The 23,850-nt window shown below is 57.6% G+C and overlaps 3 protein-coding genes across 5 annotated transcripts in view; 1 reads left to right on the top strand and 2 right to left on the bottom strand.

Annotated features, from left to right (window-relative positions):
- The first annotated feature begins 333 nt into the window (after positions 1–333).
- On the top strand, positions 334–7,710 carry Fscn2 (fascin actin-bundling protein 2, retinal). 2 transcript variants are annotated; one of them, XM_055592251.1, is made up of 5 exons: positions 334–1,623; positions 6,373–6,529; positions 6,890–7,048; positions 7,207–7,406; positions 7,486–7,710. In XM_055592251.1, the coding sequence occupies exons 1-5, from the start codon at positions 798–800 to the stop codon at positions 7,689–7,691; spliced, it is 1,548 nt and encodes a 515-aa protein (XP_055448226.1). In that variant the 5' UTR covers positions 334–797; the 3' UTR covers positions 7,692–7,710. The 2 variants fall into 2 exon arrangements, with proteins under 2 accessions (XP_055448226.1, XP_055448225.1); XM_055592250.1 differs by having other exon boundaries at positions 6,890–7,011; positions 7,239–7,406.
- On the bottom strand, positions 4,128–18,351 carry Faap100 (FA core complex associated protein 100). 2 transcript variants are annotated; one of them, XM_055592249.1, is made up of 10 exons: positions 18,176–18,351; positions 17,970–18,088; positions 16,379–17,331; positions 15,106–15,262; positions 13,626–14,395; positions 12,909–13,045; positions 11,940–12,056; positions 9,956–10,042; positions 9,563–9,698; positions 4,128–9,396 (listed from the first exon to the last, which is right to left on the bottom strand). In XM_055592249.1, the coding sequence occupies exons 1-9, from the start codon at positions 18,338–18,340 to the stop codon at positions 9,567–9,569; spliced, it is 2,637 nt and encodes an 878-aa protein (XP_055448224.1). In that variant the 5' UTR covers positions 18,341–18,351; the 3' UTR covers positions 4,128–9,396; positions 9,563–9,566. The 2 variants fall into 2 exon arrangements, with proteins under 2 accessions (XP_055448224.1, XP_055448223.1); XM_055592248.1 differs by having other exon boundaries at positions 16,379–17,334.
- Positions 18,352–19,920: 1,569 nt separating this feature from the next.
- Positions 19,921–23,850, bottom strand: part of Nploc4 (NPL4 homolog, ubiquitin recognition factor) — a 47,867-nt gene continuing 43,937 nt past the window's right edge. The window contains exon 17 of the mRNA XM_055592173.1: positions 19,921–22,175. Coding sequence (XP_055448148.1) covers positions 22,018–22,175 — 158 coding nt within the window. The 3' untranslated portion in view covers positions 19,921–22,017. The remainder of the gene's footprint in view (positions 22,176–23,850) is intronic.

Below are 23,850 nucleotides of genomic sequence, written 5' to 3' on the forward strand. Positions count from 1 at the left end.
TGCCATCTTTGCTCAGGGCCAAGTACCCCTGGCCCTTCCACCCTTCCCGCTGCCTCCCCAGCCCGCAGCCCAGGGGCAGATGTAGGATAGTGTCAGACCCAGGGTTGCACAGGAGGGCAGGAACTAGGGAGCCGGGGGCCAGGCCAGGATGCGGCTACGTGCTGCAGGGGGCCTCACTGCTCCTGGCAGCAGGAATCAGAGACGTGGTAACTGGATCCCGTGGGGGATCTGGCCACTGAGGGTGGAGGGCTGCGATCAGGTTGCTGCCCTGCGGTGAGTTTTCCACTGGGCCGCTTTTTCTACCTTGGGAAAGAGCTGGGCTGGACTGGGGGTCCGAGCAGGGGAGTGGGAGGCCCTGAAGCAGCCAGCAGTAAGAAGAGAAGCTAAAAGGCAGGGACTCCACAAGACCCATGGCGCAGGCCCTCGGCAGCCGTGGGTGAGGACGAGGTGGTCAGCCTTTCTCTCGTCCTGCTGGGCATAGGCTCTGGCCTTGGTGCCATCCAGGAGCCACTGAAATCCAAGCTGGGGTGAGGCAAGGCGGCTCCTGCTCCTAAGCCCTGTGTTTTTGATCCGCCCTCACCCGCCCTCGGCTGCCCACTGGCCATGTAAGATCTGCCCAGGTGGCCAAGGCCACACGAAAGAGGCAGCATTGGAGCAGGTAGCGTCCATGTCGCTGGCTGGGCTTGGGAGCCAAGGGCGAGATAGACAGATCTGGGCCTCTGGGGGCCCTACAGGGCCCCTGAGCAGTCAGAGAGAGAGCTTCCCAGGCCCCTGAAGCACCGTGGCTAGCCTCAAAGATGCCAACCAACGGCCTGCACCAGGTGCTGAAGATCCAGTTTGGCCTTGTCAATGATGCCAACCGCTACCTGACAGCAGAGAGCTTCGGCTTCAAGGTCAACGCTTCGGCATCCAGCCTCAAGAGGAAGCAGATATGGGTGCTGGAGCCTGACCCCGGACAGGGCACTGCTGTGCTGTTCCGCAGCAGCCACCTAGGCCGCTACCTGTCGGCAGAAGAAGATGGGCGCGTGGCTTGTGAGGCAGACCAGCCCGGCCGAGACTGCCGCTTCCTGGTCCTGCCGCAGCCTGATGGGCGCTGGGCGCTGCAGTCGGAGCCACACGGCCGCTTCTTTGGTGGCAGCGAGGACCAGCTGTCCTGCTTTGCGACAGCCGTGTCCCCGGCGGAGCTGTGGACGGTGCATCTGGCCATCCACCCGCAGGCTCACTTGCTGAGCGTGAGCCGCCGGCGCTACGTGCACCTGTGCCTGCAGGAGGACACGATGGCAGCAGACGGTGACATGCCCTGGGGCGTGGATGCACTGCTCACCCTCATTTTCCAGAGCAGGCGGTACTGCCTCAAGTCTTACGACAGCCGATACCTTCGCAGTGACGGCCGCCTGGTCTGGGAGCCCGAAGCCCATGCCTGCTACACACTGGAGTTCAAGGCAGGCAAGCTGGCCTTCAAGGACTGTGATGGCCGCTACCTGGCACCCGTGGGGCCTGCCGGCACACTCAGGGCTGGCCGCAATACGAGGCCCGGCAAGGATGAACTCTTTGACCTGGAGCAAAGCCACCCGCAGGTGGTGCTGGTAGCAGCCAACCGCCGTTATGTCTCTGTGCGGCAAGGTAGGGCGGGGTGGGGTGTGCTGTGTGTGCAGACACCGGCCACGTGTGCAGGGTGGGTGCTTGGCCATGGGCATGGGTGTTTCTGCACACAGTGTAAGCCTGTGAGCCTCCTGAGGGCTGATGGCTTCAGAGGCCTCGTTATTCTCACCATCTGGAGACATCAGCTGAATGTGGTGCCTGCTCAAGTGTGGCTGTCTGCGAGACTCAGAGGTGTGATGTGAGGGCAGTGGGGGGTGGCAGGAGGGCTCCTCCCTTGCTGCTGTGCCACTCCACTTCCTGGTCTTTGAGGGAGATAAGGGAGGGACGAGGTTAAAGCAGGGATACCATTTCTGTATGCTTGAGCAGTGGCAACTTTGTGGGTCCCCAAGAACAAGAGGCCTCACTGTTATCCTCAGTGGCAAATACAAGTGAAGGCGACCTTGCCCAGGGCCTGTGCATCTACGGGGAAGGTGCCATTTCTGCCGTGAGGTGTGGCTTGGCTTTCTTCGTTTCCTGGCTGCTGGTCACTTGTGTGACACCTGAGCAGTCTGAGGTAAACACAGTGGGCCTCCTGCCCCGTGAAGAAGCCAGGAGTGTGAGTGGCCCTCAACTGCTCACATAACCCGGGTCCAGGCCAGGAGGAGCAATTGCTTCTACCTTGGCTCTGGGCCCTGCACGTGAGGGCCTGGGCGCCCTGAGCTGAGTGCTTGGAGCTCAGATGTAGAGCCGAGGCAGTGTTCCTCCTGACTCACCCAGACCCCTTCCATGCCAGCTGCCTGCCACGCTGCTGCCCACTGCTATAGGATGTGTGTGTGAGGTGTGAGCTGTCTGGTCTCCCTGGGCATCTCATGTCCAATCCAGATGTTCAGGAGCACCCATCTGGGAGGCCAGACTTTCCAGGGGTACTGCGTCTGCAGGCATGGCTGTCAGGTCAGTCTGGAGCAGTCACGGGCGCTGCTGTTCCCAGCACGTGGCCCTCGTTCCCATCACACTACCTGGCTTGAGGAAGGCCCAGCTGTTCACAGTCCTTAGTCAAGCAAGCTGGCTGGAACAGGGTGTCTGAGTGCTTCCTGGAGTGGGGTGGTGCTGGACCCTGACTAACAAACAGCGTGAGAGAGACCATAAGGAAGGCGGTAACAGTAGTGTAATCCTGCCGGCCCCGCCGTGGGGTTGGCAGGAATGCAATGATATGGTGGAGGAGTGAAAGCGAAGAAGCTGTGAAGATGGAGGAGGGATGAAGGGCTGTAGACAGTGATGGAGAGGTGATGACGGGTGAGGAGGTGGTGGTGGCCGGGGGGTTGGTGGAGATTGTGTGGGATGTGTGGCTGAGGGAACTCAGTGGTGAGGCTTGCCTAGTGCATACAGCACCCTGAGTCCCACCCCTAGCCCTGAAGAAAGAGAGTGGACAGGGCAGTCATGGCGCTGGGTAGTGTAGCGGCTGTGTGGATTACTTCTCAGCATTAAAAATATATGAACAGCTGGCTGCAGTGGCACCCGCCTGTAATCCCAACACACGGGAGGCAGAAAGGCAGAAGCAGGTGGATCTCTGGGAGTTTGAGGCCAGCCTGGTCTACAGAGTGAGTCCAGAACAGTCAGGGCTACACAGAGAAACCCTGTCTCAAAAAACAAAAATATGTCTATGTATGAAGGAGGGGGTATGCATGTGAGTGTAGGACGGTGGAGAAGCCAGAAGAGGGCGCTGGTTCCTGGAGCTCCAGTTCTTGGTGATTACAGCCACCTGGCAAGGGTACTGGAAACAAAACTCAGGTCCTCTGCAAGAAGGGTAAGTGCTCTCAAACCCTGCCATATCATATGCGGACCACTTCCCACTGTTTTAAAAGATATTGACATTAGCCAGGTGCAGTGGAGCACACCTCTGATCCCAGCCCTTGCAAGGCAGAGGCCAGCCGCAATGAATACCAGGAAGGCCAGAGCTACATAGTGAGGCCCTGTCTTGACAAAAATTACTACTGTGTATGTGTGATACGGGACATGTATGCCATAACACACTCACAGAGGTCAAAGGGCAACTTTGTGGAGCCAGTTTTTTCCTTTTCACAGCAAGCACTTAATTTGCTGAGACATTCAACTGGCCTTTCAGTCTTTATTTAGTAAGTTTTTTTGAGACAGGGTGTAGCTGTGACTGTCCTGGGCTCTCTTTGTAGGCTGGCCTCGAATTCACAGAGCTCCACCTGCCTCTGCCTCCCAGAGTGCTTGGATCACAGGCGTGTGCCACCACACCCAGCTTTTTTGTTTTGTTTTTGAGACAGGGTTTCTCTGTGTAGCCTTGGGGTTCTGGACTTGCTTTGTAGACCTGGCTGGCCTCAAACTCACAGCGATCTGTCTGCCTCTGCCTCCCCAAGCACTGGGGCCACAGGGGTTGTGCGTTGGTGGGGTGGAATGCTGCTTCATTTGTTTCCCCCTCTGGGTACCCAGTCTCACTGGGTTGGGCTGGAGGTGGTGAGGCTTAGCCAGGGTGGGTGTGTGCAGGATCTTGGTCGGTGGTCAGCACACAAGAAACAGTCTTCTTGAGGGAGTCAGTGAGTTTAATTGGTGACAAAGGCTATTTAAACCTTTGGGGAGTGGGTAGAGGCTTTGGAGCAAGTGTGCATCATTGGCTGGGGCCAGGGCGCAGGGAATGCCTTATTGCGTAGAGAGGAATTCCAGGTGCTTGCTGGTCACAACCTCCTAGGGAGAGGGGCCATTCAACCTGGCCGCAGGGCTGTGGCCAACTCAAGGGCGGCAGAGGTGGGTGTGGAAGGCTGCATGCACTGAGACTCGAAGACCGGGGTGGGGGTGGGGGGGCAGTCCTGCTCCTGGTCGGTCTCAAGACAAGATTTTTGGGGTTTGGACACACCAGGACCTCACTTGCTCTGGGCAGGCTCTCCATGCACACTGCTCGCTGGCCCCACGTCAGAAGTGACACTAAGTTCCAGGTGGCTGCAGAGGCAATCTCAGTCTATGCGTCCTAGGCCAGCTGGAGCAGACGCTATGGAGAAGCAGCCCAGATTCGTCTCCTAGCCAGGAGCTGCCTATGAGCAACCACTTTGCACTTTGACCACTGGATTTTTAAATTTAAATTTTATGTGTATTAGTGTCAGATCCCTTGAAATTTGGGTTGTCATGTGGTTGCTGGGACTTGAACCTGGGTCCTTTGGAAGAGCAGACAGTGCTCTTAACCACCCAGCCATCTCTCCAGCTGTCACCACTGGGCTTTTTTGCTGCCCCTCTGTGCCCACCCCAGCCTGTCTCTGCCTTCACTGGCACCGCAGGGCTGACATGCAGCTGTGCTGTGACGAGCCCTTCCTTCCCTGAGCCCAGCACGCACACCTCACTGACCAGGATGCTCTGGCCTCCATGGCCCTCCCACTCTCAGCCATGTTCCTTAGAAGCAGGTTGAGTTAGAGACAGGAAGTGTGTGGGGCGCTGCAGAGGCAGATGTGCTGAAGCGGAACACGGCGTCTCAGCCTGCAGGAGATGCAGCTGAAGTCAGTGGATGGCACTAGTCGGCATGCCAGCGAAGATCCTCTCACCTGCTCCTGCCCTCTGTCCCTGCAGGAACCTTTGCTGAAATGCCGCCATTCTTGTACAGCATCCAAATCCACAGGAGACACACTACCCAGAATCCCACTGTTGCCTGACCATGAGGCCCAGGACCTACATGAGGTTGAGGGCTGCCCTTGGTCCCAGCCACCCAATTCAGTGATGAAGCTGGCACAGGTGGGAACAGTTAAAAAAATAATAATAATTAAGTGTGCTGGCTGCTCTTCCAGAAGACCCAGGTTCAATTCCCAGCACCCACATGGTGGCTCCCAACCACCTGTAACTCTGGTGCCGGGGGATCTGACTTCCTCTTCTGGCTTCTGAGTGCCCTGCATACAAGTGGCACTTTCACACAGACAAGCACTCATACACACAAGAAACAGATCAACTTCAAAAAATCAAACCGGGCTGGGCATGGCGCTCGCCTGTAATCCCAGTGCAGAGGCAGGCGGATCTCTGTGAGCTCCAGGCCAGCCTGGTCTACATACTGATTCCAGAACAGCCAGGACTACAGAAAAGAGAAAAAACAAACCCCTCAAACTGTTGTGCCCTTCCCTCGGGATGCGCCGGCTGCTCTTCTGCAGGAAGGTGCGTGTGAGGGAGGCCGGGTACACCCTTCGCGAGCTGGAGGAAGGCAGCGGATTCCAGCTTCTCCACCAGGGGCTGCTGTTTGGCTGCTCCCTCTCCCCTTGCAGGGCTGGATCAGGTGTGGCCTTCCAGCGGTCTCCCCACCCTCCCTAGGGCTCCACCTGCCTCACTGTTCACGAGTAACCAGTTGCCATGGACACTGACGCCTTGGTCTAGTTGTCCTGCGTGTCCACGTTACAAGAACATCAGGCAGGCTCTCCCCGAGGACTCCCTGTGTGGGAGGTAGGCTGGTTCCCAGGATCTAGGTCACCTCAGGCAGAAGGTCGGAGACCCCGCCTGGCAGCTTCAGGCTGAGTTATAAATAGAAGCTGTTGTAAATCCTGGGTGCAGAGCAGGAACAAGCGGATTACTTTAATCCTGATTAGCCGAACAGGGATTCGCCCTCGTGAAAGGTCCTGTCTCAGGGAGTGTGGCCAGAGCTGGGTTAAGAACCCACCCTTAGAGGCCACGTGTGGGGCACACTGCCACCTGGATGGCCGGGGCAGCCTCTGCCAGATGGCTCTGCCGAGACTCCAAAGCATGCTTCTTCCCCTTCCCTCCCAGGAGAGGTGTGAGGAGCTTCGCTGTGTTCTCCCTTAGGAATCAATGTCTCAGCCAATCAGGATGAGGAACTGGACCACGAAACCTTCCTGATGCAAATAGACCAGGAAACAAAGAGGTGTACTTTCTACTCCAGCACTGGAGGCTACTGGACCTTGGTCACTCACGGGGGCATTCAGGCCACAGCTACCCAAGTGTGAGTGCGCCTGCCCGAGTCTCCCTCTCTCTCATCCCCACCGCCGCCCTCTCGGGTTCGCTTCTGTTTTTTTTTTTTTTTTTTTTTTTTTTTTTTGAGGCAGGGCTCACGTAGCCTTGCATGGCCTGGACCAAGCTGGCCTCCCACCCAGAGATATGCCCCTGCTGGGACGAAAAGCGTGTGCAGCCACACCCGGGGCCACTATCACTTCTCTCTTCACCTCCAATAGCTCCTGTGTGCACAGCACCTCAGCCCAGTCACGGAGTGTGGCGCAGCCCCCGAGGGGATGGGTACCCCTGAGGAGGCAGGGGGCGCAGACTGCACCTCTCTCTGAGCCCCTGTGTGCCTCCCACCCTACAGCTCTGCCAACACCATGTTTGAGATGGAATGGCACGGCCGGCGGGTGGCGCTGAAAGCCAGCAATGGACGTTACGTGTGCATGAAGAAAAACGGGCAGCTGGCCGCCATCAGTGACTTTGTGGGTGAGCCTCCCCTGCCTTCTGTGGGTCGGACCCCAGGGTGCCTTTTCCTTTAGTGTCTCTGGGGAAGCCCAGGCACTCCCTGAACACCTTGCGCAGTAGGAACGCCTGGGTTCCGCGGGGTTAGGCTCCTCACCACAGCAGCCCGCTAGGCGGTGGCCGGCCCGGACCCGGCTCCAGGCCTGCAGAGGACGGTAGGGCAGGAGCAGTCCACGCGCCTCCTTCTGCAGGTGGAGACGAGTTGTTCACCCTCAAGCTCATCAACAGACCCATCCTGGTGCTGCGGGGCCTGGATGGCTTCGTGTGCCACCGCCGCGGCTCCAACCAGCTGGACACCAACCGCTCCACCTACGACGTCTTCCACCTGAGCTTCAGGGACGGCGCCTACCAGATCAGAGGTGGGCCCGGCAAAGCGCAGGGAGCCCCGGGGGCGTGGGCGTGGGCGCGGGCACGGCTGACCTCCAGCCTTGCCCCCAGGCCGCGGAGGTGGCTTCTGGTACACCGGGAGCCATGGAAGCGTGTGCAGCGACGGCGACCTGGCGGAGGACTTCCTCTTCGAGTTCCGAGAGCGCGGCCGCCTGGCCATCCGTGCCCTCAGCGGCAAGTACCTGCGCGGCGGCGCCTCGGGGCTGCTGCGCGCGGACTCAGACCTGCCGCTGGGGGAAGCGCTCTGGGAATACTGAGGACCCATTAAACCTTCGTTGCTCGGCTGCTGTGGGCCTGCACCGTCCGGCGTGCATGCTCCTGAGTCCTCTCTGCTCACCGCTAGATCCACCACCCCGGAAGGCCATTCTGTGAAAGGGCCATGGCTGGCTGGAGGCAGCCGTCTGCCCCTCACCCCACCAGCTGCTAGGCTTGGGTCAGAGCCTGAGGAAGGCTCCTAGCCTTGGCTGGCAGGCTGAAGTCCTTTGCAGTGTCTACCGTCCCGAGCGAGTGAGACCCCCAGAGATGCCTCAGCCTCAAGCCACTCCGCCAGAGCGTGTTGGGGAGGCCAGGTACAGAGGGTAGGGGAGGCAGGAGCACACTGGGAAGGTCACGGGTGGATGCTACCCTCACTCTCAGGTCGCCCGTCAGGGGATGTCCCTGTTAACTCTTGGAGCTGACCTTAGCAGCCATCATGAGTGGGACATCTCAGAATCTAGTCTGTGAAGCCAGGTAGTTCACGGCCTGCATCATCCTGGTGTCTGGCATGTGCAGGGGGTCACACAGGTGGACAAGCTGGGGGTCCCAGCTGGGACACTGCTGGTTCTTACTCCATGCTGTTTTGGGAGACTCCCCAGCTAAGACCAGCATTTCTTCAGCTTTGGCAGCCATCTAAGCCCGCTGCGGGCCCCACTAACTCTGCCAGATGTAAAGGAAAACAAGACGAAGCCCAGGTGCACGCCTGTGTGCGGTGCCCAGCAGAGCTGAGCTAGGGTAGCCTCAGCAGGGCTGTGGACATGTGCCCAGGCTCCTGAGACGGAGAGTTCAGGCTAAAGGCGAGCCTTCAGTCTCTGACACAAGCCAGCGCAGCCGGAGCCCCTCCAGCCTGTTCACACACAGGCATGCACACTATACGAGGGAGGTGGCCAGAGCAGCCGGGGGCAAGCTCTGGACGGGGCTCTCAGGCCACCGGGGCCCAAGGTAAGCAGGCAACTGGGCATGAGCACCAAGAACAAGAAGCGGCTCTTGTGCAGACTCCAGGTGGAGCCCGGAGCGGGTCTGGCCCCCTCCCCACTGCCTCTATGAAGAACTGTCCTGTAGGATGGACAAACCCCCCATCAGCCCCCGGGGAGGTGAGGGTGGGGGCGGCCTCAGTCTGTGCAGACCTTTTGGCCCCAGATGGCCAGAGGAGCCTGGTGGAAGGTCTGGGGCACTGTGAGGAATACCCTTTTGTCGGGGGCAGGGAAGCTGGGAAGGCTACCTGCCAAAGGGCACAGGGCGCCACAGGGCGCAGAAGAGGCCAGGCAGATGCGAGCACACATCAGCTGACACCTGGACTTGATGAAAAGGGCCGACTGTCAGCACAGCACCTCACAGAACAAAACCGGAGCTCTCAAAGCTCTGCAGACGCGCCCTCCCGAGTGAGAGCAGCACCACGCTGGGGCCACCCGGCCACTGGCGCCTCCGGGCGCCCTCTCATGGTCTTTGTGCTTTGGTTGACTGAGCACTCTGCCACCTGGTGGCTCCAGGGCGGCAGCCAGTGCTCCTGGGTGTGCCAGGGTCAGCAGAACAGTCCCACACCCGGAGGTCCGAACCCCAGAAACCCTTTGTCTCCACGGCCTGAGTACTTGGGCGGAGCTGAGCTACTTCTCACGAGGCTGCAGAGGTTCCGGTGAAGGGCGTTGCTAGGCAAGCACCGATGCTCAGCCTGAAGTGTGTCCCGCAGCGACCGGAGCTGGCCAGCAGCTGTCAGGGAGGAAGCTGGTGGGTTCCCACAGGCCTGACTCTACCTCACACTCCACCCACCCACCCACACCTCCTCAGTCTTCCTGACCGACTGGCCAGGGAACCCAGGGCATAACGCCATAGAGGTCAGCACACGGGGGAAGGGGGGTGGAGGACCAGGGCCTACCTGGTCACAACAGGACAAGGCTAGGGTTTCGCAGCTGCTTGTAAATCTGCAAGAGCTTCTGAGCTGTGGAGCAAGAGCGCACTTCATCCTCCGTGCACAACTGGTCGCGCAGTGTCTGCACTTCACGAAGCAGTCCCTGTGGGCAGGCGGCACAGCTCAGCCCGAGCCCCCGCCTGGAGACATCTCACACTTGGGAGATAGTGGGTCCCAAGAGAACACTGGGCCCCGCGGCCTCAGGTGTGTGACATGCGGCCACATGGGTCCACAAACAGGATATGGACACGACACTTTCCATCTTGGTCCCATGCACAGACCCTAGCCCACACTGAAACTGGGCACCCTCGTGCCCCATGGGGCCACGCCTCAACGCCTCACTCTGGCACTTGGGCTCACCTGGTGGTTGGCATGGATCTGGTGCAGGTACTGCACGCGCAGGTCGGGTGGGCTGGAGCCTCTGGCTGCTTGCTCTGTGACCATCGTCTGGGGACACAGGAGCATGTGGGTAACTGGAGTGTGCTTCCCCGCTGTGCAAAGCGGGTGCCCCCAGAGCACAGTGACAATTCTCATCTGCCTCCCTAGACCCTGGCTCCCGAAGCCCACTCATTCACCACCTGTTCCACCCCGCTCACGCTCCTCCTCAGATAGGCTTCTCCCACCTGACAGTAATCACGCTTCTGGAGTTTAAGTTAGCTGCCTGCCATGTAGCTTGGGCTGGCCTTGAACTGATCCTCCTGCCACAACCTACCAACCTCTGGGATTCTGGAATGTGTACCACTAGGCCTGATCAAAGAGCCTCTTTGTTTGTTTTTGAGACAGGGTTTCTCTGTGTAGCTCTCACTGTAGACCATGCTGGCCACAAACTCAGAGACCCACCTGTCTCTGCCTCCCAAATACTGAAATGGCTTAAAATGCCTTTTTAACCTAAACCCAAATCTCCCTTCTGTGGCTCACAAACTCTGAGCCACGCAGGACCCCATCTGATCCATTTTGCTCATTCCCTCTGCAGGCTCGTTCACTGCTGGGCATCATTCTTGCTTTCTGAAGGCATTCTAACTTGCAAAATGTTATGGCTGCCTCAAAGGTGAGGCTCTGGCCTTTTCAGATATGAGCAAAGCCTCCTGGGGTAGACTTGCCTGGAGCAAATATCCAGCCATTATCTTGGAGAGTTGCCTACGGGGAGGCTAACATCCTTCAAGGCCCAAGTGGCCGTGGACAGGTTCCTGTCCTTGGACATGGAGGTGTGTGGCTGCAGCTGCCCTGAATGCTGCCTAGGGGACAGTCGCACCATGTAATTCTGTCAAGAGTCGGCTGTGTCCGCTTGAAGTCACACATGAACCCCTAATCCCAGCTCCTCTGAATGTAGTTTTCTTGAAATGTGCTCTTTGAAGCAAGAGACAGTCACAAGGTGCCCTTAATCCTATGTGACTGTGTCCCTACAACGGTGAACTTGGGCAAAAGGTGACAAAAGCCCTCGGAGGCTGGCTGGCCCTGCGCGTAGTTCCTGGCTCACGGCAGCACTGCTTTAGAGACTGCCCTGCTAGCCCGAAGTGGGGACTGAACTCCTGAACACCTGAAGCCACAGCTGCGTTACGGCTTGTCACTTATACACTCACTTTCCAAGTGGCTTGGGACAAGGCCCCTGCGCATCACATGTTAGGAAAGCATCAGGGCTGATTTCACAGCTCTGAGAGCAACTAGCACCTCCACCTGGCCCTCCATGCTTAGCTCTAACCTGTCGGCTCAACCTGTCAGCCGACAGGTGGAGCCAAGTCTTAGGGGAAGCAGCACCAGAGCGCACAGGAACAAGTTCCAAGGGGAGGTTGGTGGAGGGTGACAGCCAAGCACCACCTGCAGAACTTCCGGTGGCTGGCACACCCAGCGGGCCTCTCGGGGCCTGGGAGCCCCCACTTGGGGCTGTGGACGTGAGCAGGCAGGAAGCACAGTGCTGAGGTGCTGTCCTCCTGCTCACAGCACAGCTCAGGCCCAGACAGGACAGGGAATGACCGGGAAGTTAACAGACAGACTCAAGACAGTTCTCAACTTGTGGGTGGCACAGGGGCTGACAGGACCTGCAGGGGAGTGTCTTGTTTGCTCAGAGGGCTCATACATGTACCTTTTTGGTGGTAGCAATGCACCACGTTGCCCACAGCTGTGTGGGTCCACAGAGGAAACCTAGATAGCTGCTTCCTGCTTTCAGAGCCTCCCTCCACGACCCCGGCCCTGGTCCTGCTGGGGTGTGTCCATGACCCCCCTCACACACACCCCTGCTGGCTGTGCCCCTGGCCCCTGCTGGCTGTGTCCATGCCCACCCCCGCTGGCTGTGCCCTCGCCACCCCACCCCATCCCACCCCACCCCCGGCCCCACTGGCTATGGTACCTTCATCCGTCTGATGATGGCGTGGTGTACCCTGCACATGTTGGCCAGAGAGGAGCTCTCCACTTGGATCTCCACAGCCTGGATGGGCCCTGCAGGGCTCAAATCAGTCACAGCTACCTGCAACACAGGGGGCTCTGAGTAGCTGCAACCGTGGCCTGTACTTTACATTTTAAAGGTGGGCAGGCTAGAAAGACATGTAAAAACATGTCTGCAGGTCAGCCACACCAAAACCCACTGCCGTAGGACGCACCCCATTCGGACCCACACCAAGTCCCCAGCTACACCTGGCTCCAAGCCAGGAGCAGAGTGAGGACCTAACAGGGAGCTGAGAAGCTTGTCTGTGGACATCTGCCTCCAGCAGGGCCTTACTGTGCTGAGCACAGCCTGCAGAGCAGCCACGGCTTGCTTTTCCCATGGCAGCACGAGACCCAGAGCCTGGAACTGGAGAACGGTCCTGGCAACCAATGGTTTCTCCACATGGCTACAAGCGCAGGCTAGTCCACTGACCACAACCACTGCCAGGCCTAGTCTTGGCCCAGAACACTCTGGCTTGGAAGCTGGCCCCAGCCCGGCTTGAAAGGGCTAAGGAACCTGAAGGAGCGCTGGGAGGCCCACAGTTCTGGGCAGACCACGCTAGTCTCCAAGAGTGTCTGACAGGAAGGTGCAGGGGACCCTGGCTGTATGAGAGGGAAAGGGCAGGAAGTAGACTGTCCAGCAGGCTGTTACTGGCTTGAGACAGCCACTGCATTTATTGTCCACATGACCCTAGCGGTGCGCAGAGGGAAGAGGAACCCATAATGGACAGAGCTGGACAGGGCTGGTCCTCCCAGGGACACAGTCTTGGTGAGACAGATGCGGCAGACAGGCTAGTTAAAGTAATTCTTTTTAGGAGCAATGGCCCCGGTCCCACTGAGCATCATGGGTCCTAAGGTCTATCTCCCCAGGAACAGACAAGTGGCCTCTGCTTGCCTCGCGGACGATGAGGTTGACATCAGTACCATCTGGGGCTACTCCCTGGATGGAAGACAGTGCCTGGGCCCTCACGGCGTCCACAGCAGCATTCTCGGCAAGGAGCCACCGCAGGGTAGCACTGCACAGGTGGAAACCTGGGGGAGAGGTAACTGTGTGGCCACCGCCAAACGTTCCCTTTCCAGTGCTGTCTAAGCATCCCAGACGCCCAAGCCTTGCCACAGGCAGGGAGGGAGATAGAGGGGTTATCAGGAAATCACGGACCCAGGACTCGGGGAGGCCCATGAGGCAAACGGCACTCTGTGCACACATACTGTCCCGTGCAAGACGGTTGCTGCCCCCCTCGGAACACACTGGAACCAGACAGGCAAGCCAACGTCCACTGGGAGCAGAACAATTCTGCCACAGATCCAGCCCTAAACAGTACGAATGGCTGTGCACCCAGTGGAAGCAGAAGCCAGGCCTGGCACTATAGCAGCGCTCTGGAGACGCCAGTTGCTCGGTGTGAGAACTGACCAAGCTGCTCTCTGGTGACATCCTCCTCTGCTTAGCTAGTGCCTCCTCAGTTTTTAAGAAACACACCAGCAGGGCAACACAACGCAAGAGTCCACAGCGGCCAGGATGCAGTGGGCCTCCCAGAAGCCAGGGAGGGAAAGGACACCCCACTTCCACAGGCTGCAGAGCCGAGGCCAAAGTGAAGCCAGTAGTGGCACCAACCTGAGCGACTGTCTTCCAGGGCGGCTCTGAGCAGCGCTGCTGACACCCTGATGGACGCCGTGGATGGAGGCAGGTACTTGGCCCGTAGGGAGGCAGCGCCGGTCGGCTCACTGCCAGGGCCTTGGCAGGTCTTCAGGAAAGTTTCCACAGGGTCACAGGCAGGGCCAGGCACACAGGGGGCCTGCGTGGGGCGTGAGGCCAGCGCAGGGAACCGCAGACACTGCAGCATGTCCACGGTGCGCTTGCACAGGGGCAGACAGACACCCTCCTGCTTGGGAAGGTTGAGAGGGAGGCTCTCCAGACAGGGGTCCTCTAAAGGGTCGGAGGGGGCCAGGGCCCCACCCACCACCTCTCTGAGGCTGTAGAAGAGCCAGCAGGACATGGTCACTGGCAGGTCAAGCGTGCCACTCTCGCTGGGGCCCAGGGGCAACGTCACTTCCCGCCGACTGCCTGGGCCAAGTCTGTCCACGGGAATGGTGTAGGTGAATGTGGAGCCTGCCCCGTCCAAGTCTAAGGCAGACGAACTAGTGAGCACCTGAATACACAAGGTCCAGCCCTGGTCCAGGCAGAAGCTGCTGCTGTTCTCCAGCGTGCAGGTGGCCATCAGCATGTCTCGTAACTCCAGGCGGCTCCAGGACAAAGTGATGGTACAAGAGATGGGCCGGCCACCCTCCTGGCTGGACAGCAGTGCACAGCTCACATTCATGGCTTCGTTGAGACTTGTTATGGCCTTGTTGCGTTGGTCAACAGCTTTCTTCAGAAAGGACACCCTGCAAAGCAGTCATGACGGCCAGAAGATCAGATCATAGCAGAGGGAGCCGTGTCTATGGACTCCCTCGGGGAAGGCACCGGACCCTGGTTCAAGCTCAAACTCTGAGGAAGGCTGCAAGCAGCTCGCAGGCCCGAGGGGCACATCTTTCCCTGTCCCACCTGGGAAGCCCTGACCTGATCTTTGTTCTTGGCTCCAGAAGGCAGGACAGGACAGAGGCACCGACCTGGCCTATGCCTGGTAGGGCTAAGCTAACCCATGGGCCACCCCACATTCCCACTCGTCCCCTTTCCTTTTTGTAACACTCCACAGTGACGACAGGTGGTAGGGCTTGCGGGATTAAACTCGAGTCACCAGGCCAGCAAGCCTGCAGTCACGAGCAAGAGGGCTAGCAGTGACGGCAGCCAAGGGGGAGTCTGGTGCTGGCAGCTCTGCTGAGAGTCTCCTCAGCCTCTAAGGAGCAGGCGAGGGAGTGGTGCCGGAAGGCTCCTGGGTCCTGTCCAGAGGGCAGGTGCGGGACTGAGAAGAAAGGGGTCTCTTGTCTTCTGAGGGCTTGTGGGCAGATTCTTTGGCCCCTGATGGTGACAGAGGCAGAGCCAGCCACACAGATGGTCGTTACCCCAAAACCCCCTAGCCTGGCTCAGCTCCACCCATGAGGCTGCCCCCCAAGGACAGGGCACAAGCTCTACTTGAGCCAGAGCCTGCGCTCACCTCTCAGAGACATCACCGATGTCCAGGAGCAGCTCCTTAATTTTCTGGCCTGCATTTGCCATGGTCATTTTGGCAGGCATAGGCACCTCAGAATTCAAATCCAGGCTACAGGTAATCAGACGCCCTTTAGAGGACAGGGCCAGGAGCTCGGTGTTACCTGGTGAGTGACACACGCAGGGTCAGTCAGCAGATGCCAGACAGAGTGGAGTTTGCTCAGGGCTTCAGAAAAAGGTTGGTAGAGAACCAAGGAAGGGAATGAGGGAGACCAGGGCTGAATAGAGATGGCAACCACTGATCTCTAAACACATTGTGAACTGCCTACACAGCATGATGTCAGCACAGCTGTGACGCCATGGTGGCAAGTGGTCCACACAGACAGGTCGAAGAGGGGATAAATGAAGACACTGTATGGTGCTCAAACATTCAAACATGTTTCAACCTTCAACAGGCTACACAGAGCCATGCTGCTGAGCCTTCTGAAGAGAAGTGTCCTGGAGGCTGAGCTCTGCTCACCACTACCTCACCAGGCAACATCTCAGGAAGCCCAGCTTCTCCACCACATCCTCATGCCCTGCCCTGCCAAGGGTCTGCTTGTTTCCCCACTCCTGACACAGCTCTTACCATGAACCCTAAAGTGGGCAGTTCAGCAGCTGAGAGTCAGTCCGCAGGTCCCCTAGGCTACGCCCACCCCTGCCCCAGCCCCGTGGTAGTCCGTCTCTTTCCGTCACTGCATTAGTTTTTTCTCCTGTTAAGTGTTTTCTGCAGCAGGATTTAACAAACTCTTAGTGGATCTTTATGGAAAGACACTGGGGGGAGGTGGGGGGAAGGAGATGTCTTCCTCTTGTGTTAGTCAGGCAAACCCGGTTAAAGCTTCCTTGGAGAGCCCAAGACACCCTCTGAATGGCTCATAAGCAGGCCACACAGCACAAGCAGGACATGTGGAGACCTGGCCTGACCTGATTTGAGAACTGCCACGAGAGATGCTCTTACAGCAACCCACAAGCCACATGCCTGTGGCACTCAACTGAGGGACCGGGCACACCCAGGCAGAGCAGCACCCTTTACCCAATCCCGAGGAAGACACGCACAGAGGATCATGGACCCCAAGACAGAAGCGAGTGGACCATTGTCTGTGAGGGGCCTGTTCAGAAAAGCCTGCTGGCTTAGCAAAAGTTTCAGCAAAGAAAAGGCAAGGAGAAAGGAAAGCTTAGGGAGAACACCACTGAGGAGGGGCTCAGCCCGAGGCTCTGCCACATCTAACAGCAGCTCGTACCTGTAGGCGCTCCTGACACGCAGAGAGTGACGACGCTGCAGATGTTCAAGCTGGTTGGGCAGAGCACGGAGGGCAGACCTCCTGCGGCCCCATCCGGCTTCTCAATGTTCCAAGGAATGTCTCTCCGAGTCAAGTCTACCACACAGAGGTTTGAAGGGGTGCTGTGGTACATGTGGCCATCCCGGCCACAGGCCGCACAGAGCACAGGCCCTGGCAGGCAGTACTCACGCAGCTCTGGTACCAGGTTCCCTGACTCACTCCAGCTGGCCTTGATGGCCAGTGTCCGGCCCTGGTGGCCGAGGGCCACCATGCAGTCAGAATGCTCATTCTCACCAGGTGGTAAGTCTGCTGCTGCTTCCTCAGGGTATGGCTCTGCCCTCAAAGCCCCAATGAAGACCACCGGCTCCTCCAGGTGGTGGAGGATCTTGACCAGAACCTTTGGGTCACCAGGGGCTGACCCAGAAGTAACCAAGGCCTTCAGGACCACACAGCAGAGCTGGCCATCAGGGAGACCGCAGAGGACCACAGGGGACTGCAAGAGGGTGGCATCGACTCCAAAGAGCAGCCCAAAGAGGGCCTCCTCCAGCACGAGGCACCCACAGCCCTGGGGATGGCCATGAGGTGCCCTGGAGCCTGGGGGGAACACGCAGCACAGCACTGGCAGGAAGCGGGGGGCTGCAGGCTTCCCGGGCACCCCACCTGGAGGGGTGCTGGTGGACAACTCCACCTCACCAATCTGGCCTCCTGGCTGAGGCTCCTCCCCTGGATAGGGCCGCTCAAACAGCTGCATCTTCCACTGGGTGGGGCCCTGGACCAGGGCAACCAGCACATCATCCAGCACGGCGAAGGCACAGAGTGCAGCGTCAGGGAGGACACAGGCGTCTGGGTCCACGTGGATCACAGGGCAAGGGTGAGCCTCATCCTCCGTGTCCTCACAGGCCTGGCTCGCAGACCTTCTGGGACAATGAAGTAGTAGTCAGTGCTGCATCAGGTAGACTCCTGTTCAACAAGAACCTGACTCGCTCTAGGCAGGCGACATCCCAGGGAGCACTCGCCAGAGTTCCCATGGAATCCACAGGACTTTCGGCAGGCCACATACACTACTCGACACACAGGCCAGCCAGAAACACAGCTCCACGAGCCTGGAGAGGCGTCCCAAGGCTGTCTCTGGGCTGTGGAGAGTGTTCCAGCACAAGACAACGGCCAACAAGCTTTGGCTGGCACCACTAAACAGGAGACACCACCTCCTGAGACCCACTTCTACCAGGTCTTTCCAGGCACCTGAGGGCAATGGCACTCCTGGCTGCAGACTTCACTACCTGAGGCCTCAACAGCTAAGACTTTCATGGAAGCAGACACTACGCTCGCTCACACCTGCATGGAGGCAAGAGGTTCCAACTAGGCACAGATGGCCTACACTGCTGTCCCCTGCCTCTTACCCCAGCATGATGTCAGTGACCGGTCACTACGGAATTCTACAGGGGCGATACGGCGCCCTGCTCAAAGGGGGGAATGAAAGCAGGTCCCGACGGACAGGCCCCGGGGACCCGACACGCGGACCGGCGGGGCGCGCGGGGCCACGCCCCCTCACCTGCGCGGCGAGTCCAGCGACAGGCAGTAGATGCCAGTCCGGGCACACAGGACGTAGAGCGCCCTGCGGAGGGCCAGGAGCTGCAGGTGCCACACCTGGTCGGGAAACTGGTACACCGCCTGGGCGCCGGGAGAGCGAGGTCAGGCGAGGGCACGCGCGGCCCCGGCAAACCTCGGAACGGCGCCGCCCGCCCGCCCGCCGCTCACCGTCAGCAGCCCGCCCTCCTGGTCGTACACGTAGACGAACTCGCGCCCGGTGGACAGAAAGACCTCCGCCTCATGGCGCAGCACGTGCGGCTTCCCCGCCGCTCGGCCTCCGGGCGGGCAGCAGAAGTCGGACAGGTAGTGCACGCCCGAGGAAGCGCCCGCCATGCTGCGGGCGCCCGGCCAGCGCTCAGCCTAGAGGGGCGGCGCCGCCTCCGGGCTTTACGGCCGCTCGCCGCGCCGCGCGGCCTCAGCCGTAAAGCGGCCGCTGCGCTGCGGGGGCGTGGCCGGAGCCCGCCACAGGGCGGGGACGCGCAGACACTGAGCTCAGCCAGGAACCTCCGGTCCCAGCGACACGCAGCAAGCCCCGGCCAGTGTCCTCGCCTCTGAGCACCTACCTGGTGACCAGACGCTGTTCTAGTGTAGGGTTTTGTGTTAGCGCGTGAGAGGCTATCTCCAGTACAGCACGGGCTCTTTGGAGTAGGGTGGCTCAGCACAGTGCAGTCCCTTGATCAGGAGAAAGCCGGCCAGCAGAGCAGTTCCCCACGCATGAACGTGTCGGGGATGTAAACGGGATTTGGCATTGGAGCACAGGGCGCTGAGAGCCCTAGTGAACAAAGTCTCAGGGAAACTCCACTTTCTCCCGTAACAGCTCTACTTGCTGCTCTTTGAGAGCAGGCTGAGATGAGAATTCTACTCAGGATGAAGCCCTAAGTGCAAGATCAAGTACTCTCTACTCTTGCAGAACACACCCCCCAAACTGGACACTAATGGCTGTGCCTGTGCAGTGGCAGCCACTCGGGAGGCAGAGGCAGGAATGCTTGAGTTTGGGGCCAGCCCAGGCAACCTTGTCCCTTAAAAGAAAGCTCACCTGAAAACCCAGTGGCAATCTACAAGTAAAGGTGCCTCGGGGCACAACAGGTACAAAATGTCCAGTGGGCTTGGAGCATAGTGTAGCACAGCGGAGCTATCAAACAGCATCCTGGGTCTGGACAGATGTTCGGCACTTCAGAGCACATACTATTCTTGCAGAAGACCCAAGTTTGATTGCCAGCCTCAACACAGGGCAGCTCACAAACCTCAATAGCTCCAGGACTTTCACACCCTTTCACACCCTTTCCTAACTTCACTATTCATGCACACAGAAACAATGATAAAAGCTTGACGGTAATGGCAGCACACACCTTTAATCCCAGCCCTCAGGAAGCAGAGATAGGTGGATCTCTGGGAGTCCAGGGCCAGCCTGGTCTACACACACACACACACAAACACACAAAACCTGTCTCAAAATGACTCCTTCCAATACTAGTATTTTAGAGTCTCTGTGTAGTTCTGGGCTGCCTTTGGCTCCAGAAGGCTTGGATTAAAGGCGTGCACCACTATGCCCATCTGTAAATTAAAACCAAAAATTAAGAAAATTAACAGAAAAACAAACCACAGCTTTAACCCAAGGGTGAAGCCTGGACCTATTGCACCAACCCTGAGTGGCTTTTGGAACAGATCTCTGAACCCTGTCCCAGGCTACTCTGAAGACCCCTTGGTTGGAAACACATGGGGGCTAAGTCCTCATCCCCAGCACCTGCATCTCCTCCAGGGCTGGAAGCATCCTCAGCCTGTCTTCTGCATAGCAGCTCCCAGGACTCAGGACTGCCCCCACGCCTTACAAGGCAACACTTAACACACACCGCACAGGACTCGGGCTGTGGAGGATGCTTTCATCACAGGAACAATGCACGGGGAGCAGGACATTCGCTTCAGGTGCTTTTATTAGGTTCCACTGCAGGGCAGGGTCACGGGAACACTAGTCCACACCCAGCCAGTGCACACCTATGAGCCCAAAGCAGAGCCGAAGCGGGAGCACCCACGTCCCAGGAGCGAGGCCAGGGCTGGACCCCAGCTCTGAGCCTGAAGAGGACCATGGCAGCCACTGGGTTTACTTGGGTAGGTAGGCCCACAGGCACCGCTTTCTGGGCTGTAGTGCCTGATGGCAAGTAGGATTAGAGGTGGGACAGGGCCACCTCCATGTAGGAGGTAGCAGAGCTGCCCTTCCGCAGGGCTCACCCCGAGCTGGTAGCATTAGCTTGACTCTCTTTGGACAATAAAATAAAGTGCATTACTGAACAAAGAGTAACTCAAAACCACGAGCAGAGAAATCACAACAATTTCTTTAGCTAAAAGACAGAGAAAACAAGAATTACGTGGACACCAGAATATGAGAAAAAAAATAATTAACTCTGTAGACAAAGATGAGTGGGCGAGTAAGTAGTGGCCTAAAGGTCTCCAGAGCTTGTGCTGCCCGGCACCTGCCCAGCATGAATAACGGTGCTTGTATGATTGGCACTGGAAACACAGCCAAGTGATGGACACAGCAACGCCAGGACATCCAGTCTATCAGATCACAGAAACCAGGAAAGACAGAAATGTGAAGTCCTAGCCAGGGAAACTACCAGGAGGGAGGTTAGGCAGCCCTCAGCACTTTGTCTGCATGCTGCTGGCAAGTGGCTGCAGAGACTGCTCGCCTGCTCTCTACCACTCCTGACCCTCCAAGATGACCCTGTCAGTACCAAACCAAGCCCAGTGGGGCTCAGATCCCAGGCCAGGTGAAACCAGAGATGCTGACCCTAGTCCTGCCACATGAAACCCTAGCAAACAAGTGGTTTGTCCCCAGGGCCAAAGATGCGGAAGGAAGCATGGGTGCACTTTGCTAGAGAGACACACATGGCCCCCAGCAGTCTATGGTTGGCATGGCCTGTCCCAGGGTAAAGTACAGCTAGCTGACTTAGCTCTCATTAAGGCAAAGAGGCATCAGGATACCTATGTCTTACCTGGGTAAAGGCTGTCACAGAACAGCCACGGGACCCTCACAGGCCGTTTCTATTTGCCTCACCATGGGCACATGGGCACCTTTGCTAGGCTTTCTCAGCTGCCACAGCACTGTGCAAGAAGGCAACAGTGTAGGGACGCCTCAGGTAAAGGAGCAGAGCTGGGAGAGGGGACCAGAACCCCAGGGCTGGCCCACAGACATGATGAGGCTGACTGCCTGGCAGGAGCCACTACTGCTCTGCCACCACCCACGCTACCAACTGCCACTGTCTGCGGCATGGCAGGAAGTCTCAGGCACTGAGGTTTGCTTCAGGGAACAACTGATGGCAGCCCCTGCCCAATAACCACACTGAACACCCACCAGGGACTGCACTGAAGGAGGAAAGAAAGCAGGATTAAATCTCTCTCACTCCCATCTGTGCAGGCCTACCTTAAAACAATAAATAAAAATTTCCTGGGTGGGAACTACTGACAACTGCGGATTTCAGGCAAGTGAAGGGCAGGGGCGCACTACACTGCAGGTCAGACCAAGGCAGCCACACCCCAGCCACACATGCTCCCAGCAGAGGGACACAGCCCACAGCAAGGGAACAGAGACAGCCAGGAACATCCATCTAAAAACTGGGGAGGCAGAAAACCAAAAGCAGAGAGGAAGGAAAGAAAGCTGGGTGACAGCTGCAACCTCTGCACACCCCAATTTCAGGTGATTATTTGGAGGCGCTCAGTCCCTCCAATATGGCGGGGAGCTAGTAACTAGATGAGGCATGTGGGGTGTCCTTGGGCAGGGCTGCACTGCCTTTCCAGTTGGGAGGTTCTGTTCAACCCCAGCACAGCAGCTGGGATTCGTTCTCTTCAAGATCTGCACTGAGAAGCTTCGGTGTATCCGGATACCAGGGTAGCTGGCCCTACTGCTTCAGGGCCATGGGCGTCAGGCCTTACAGGGAACACATGGCGCTCCAGACTTGAGAGTGGGCTGGGCTGGGCTGGGCTGGCCCATTCCCACGCAGCAGAGGGCCTGAGCCCTAGGTCCTGGGGAGGCTGCACATCTCGCAGTGGCCCGTGCCCGGCTGGTTCATGAAGGTGCAGTGCTGACAGGCCCACATGCCAGAGGGAGCAGCACGTGCAGAGCCCCCGACTGCACCATACTCCTGGAGGCCTGGGAGCTGCACACCAACAGTGCCTGCAGGGTAAAGTGAGAGCACATCATTTCTGCACACGAAGGCTATCTCCTGAGAATCCCGCAGCAGGGGCGGGGGCGGCTCCAGACTGCTGGCACACCAACTGCTGTGGCTCCAGTCAGCAAACACCTCCCTACTTGCTTGCTCCCTTGTTGCTAGGTATTCCTATGAGAACAGCACACACTTGCGGTGGGCAGGTGGGTAATTTTACCCTTACATAACCTCTTTATGGACTCGTATCTTCTTTCTCCTGGTAAAGTTCTAGCAGTGACACTGCCACATCAAGAGTCCAAATATCTATAGCGCAGTTTCCGAAGAAACTCATAGCCACCCCCAAATAGAGTCCTCCCTACCCCATGTTCTCAACGCTTGCTACTGTCGTGTTTGTTTTCACTTTAGCTACCCTGTTGAACACCCAGCGGCACTATTTTCACTGCCATTTCCTTGAAGAGGAATCACAGTATGCGCCTACCTCTTCTTCTGCAAAATGTGCTAAATCCTTATTTAAGTTCTTGCCTGTGTAGACTTCTTACACGTCATCTATACACATTCCAAATACTGTATTTCGCCCTTTCTCAACTCCAAACAGCCCCCTTCAATCAACACAAGTGCTCCATTTTCCGACTGCAGCAGTCCTCTTTTGTTGCTGGGCCACCACTACACCACCAAGCACCAGCTCCAGCCAACCCTGAGCTCACTGTGTAGCTCAGGTCCACCCATGAGAGCTGCAATTTAAAGATGTGTGCTACCACTAGCCAACTTACCAGGTTTGTGACCGGTGTGTGTCTGTACCCTAACCCAAAGTCCTGAATCCTGTCCAAAAGAATTTTTGCGTACTCTGTATCTTTCCGACACAGGTGTACATCCTTTTCTTCCCTCTTGTTTTATTTTTGAGATTTCTGTCCTAGAACTTGCTTGTTAGAGCCGGACACATGTAGGTCTCATTGAACCTCAGACCTCTCCCAGGCTGGTCTTCACGTCCCAGCACAGTGTAAGCCAAGGTCACAGATCTGCTTCCCATCTATCTCAGCACACTCTTCTGGAAACCATCCTTCTTCCAGCTGCTGCTCTAACCCACGGCCATTCCTAACTAGTTGGTCAGGTTATCAGCCTCACATCCACACCATGTGGTCTGGATCACTGCAGCAAGACGGCTGTGAGTGTGATGGCGTGATGCTCAAGCTTGCCTTCTGCAAGGCCTTGGCTTTTCTAGGTTCTCTGTGTTTCTAAACAGATGTTAAAACCTGTTAATTTAATTTCATTTTTTAAAAAAGTCATCTGTGGCTGAGCATGGCAGTGGCACAGGACTTTAGCCTTGGAACTCGGGAGGCAGAAGCAAGCAGATGTCTGTGAATCTGAGGCCAGCCTGGTCTTCACTACAAGGTCTAGAGTATCAAAGGCAGTTACAAACTCTGTCTCAAACAAAAAAAAAAGTTGTCTGTGTATTTTTGAAACTTCACTCATCAACAATGGTAAAACGACATCTTAAAGACAAGACTTTCAGGCCAGATAACGGCACACTTTATGCTCATCAGCTTGCCTGGTGTCATGGCAGCGCCAGCACAGAACTTACCTAATGCAGTCAAGCTGTTCCCAAGCCTTGTTTTGTTTTTCCAGATAGGGTCTCTGTGCAGCTTTGGCTGCCCTGGAACTTTGTACAGCAAGCCAGCTGTACAA

The sequence above is a fragment of the Psammomys obesus genome, unplaced genomic scaffold (assembly GCF_907164565.1).
Source record: "Psammomys obesus unplaced genomic scaffold, mPsaObe1.curated_primary_1811, whole genome shotgun sequence".
Taxonomy (NCBI): Eukaryota; Metazoa; Chordata; class Mammalia; order Rodentia; family Muridae; genus Psammomys; species Psammomys obesus.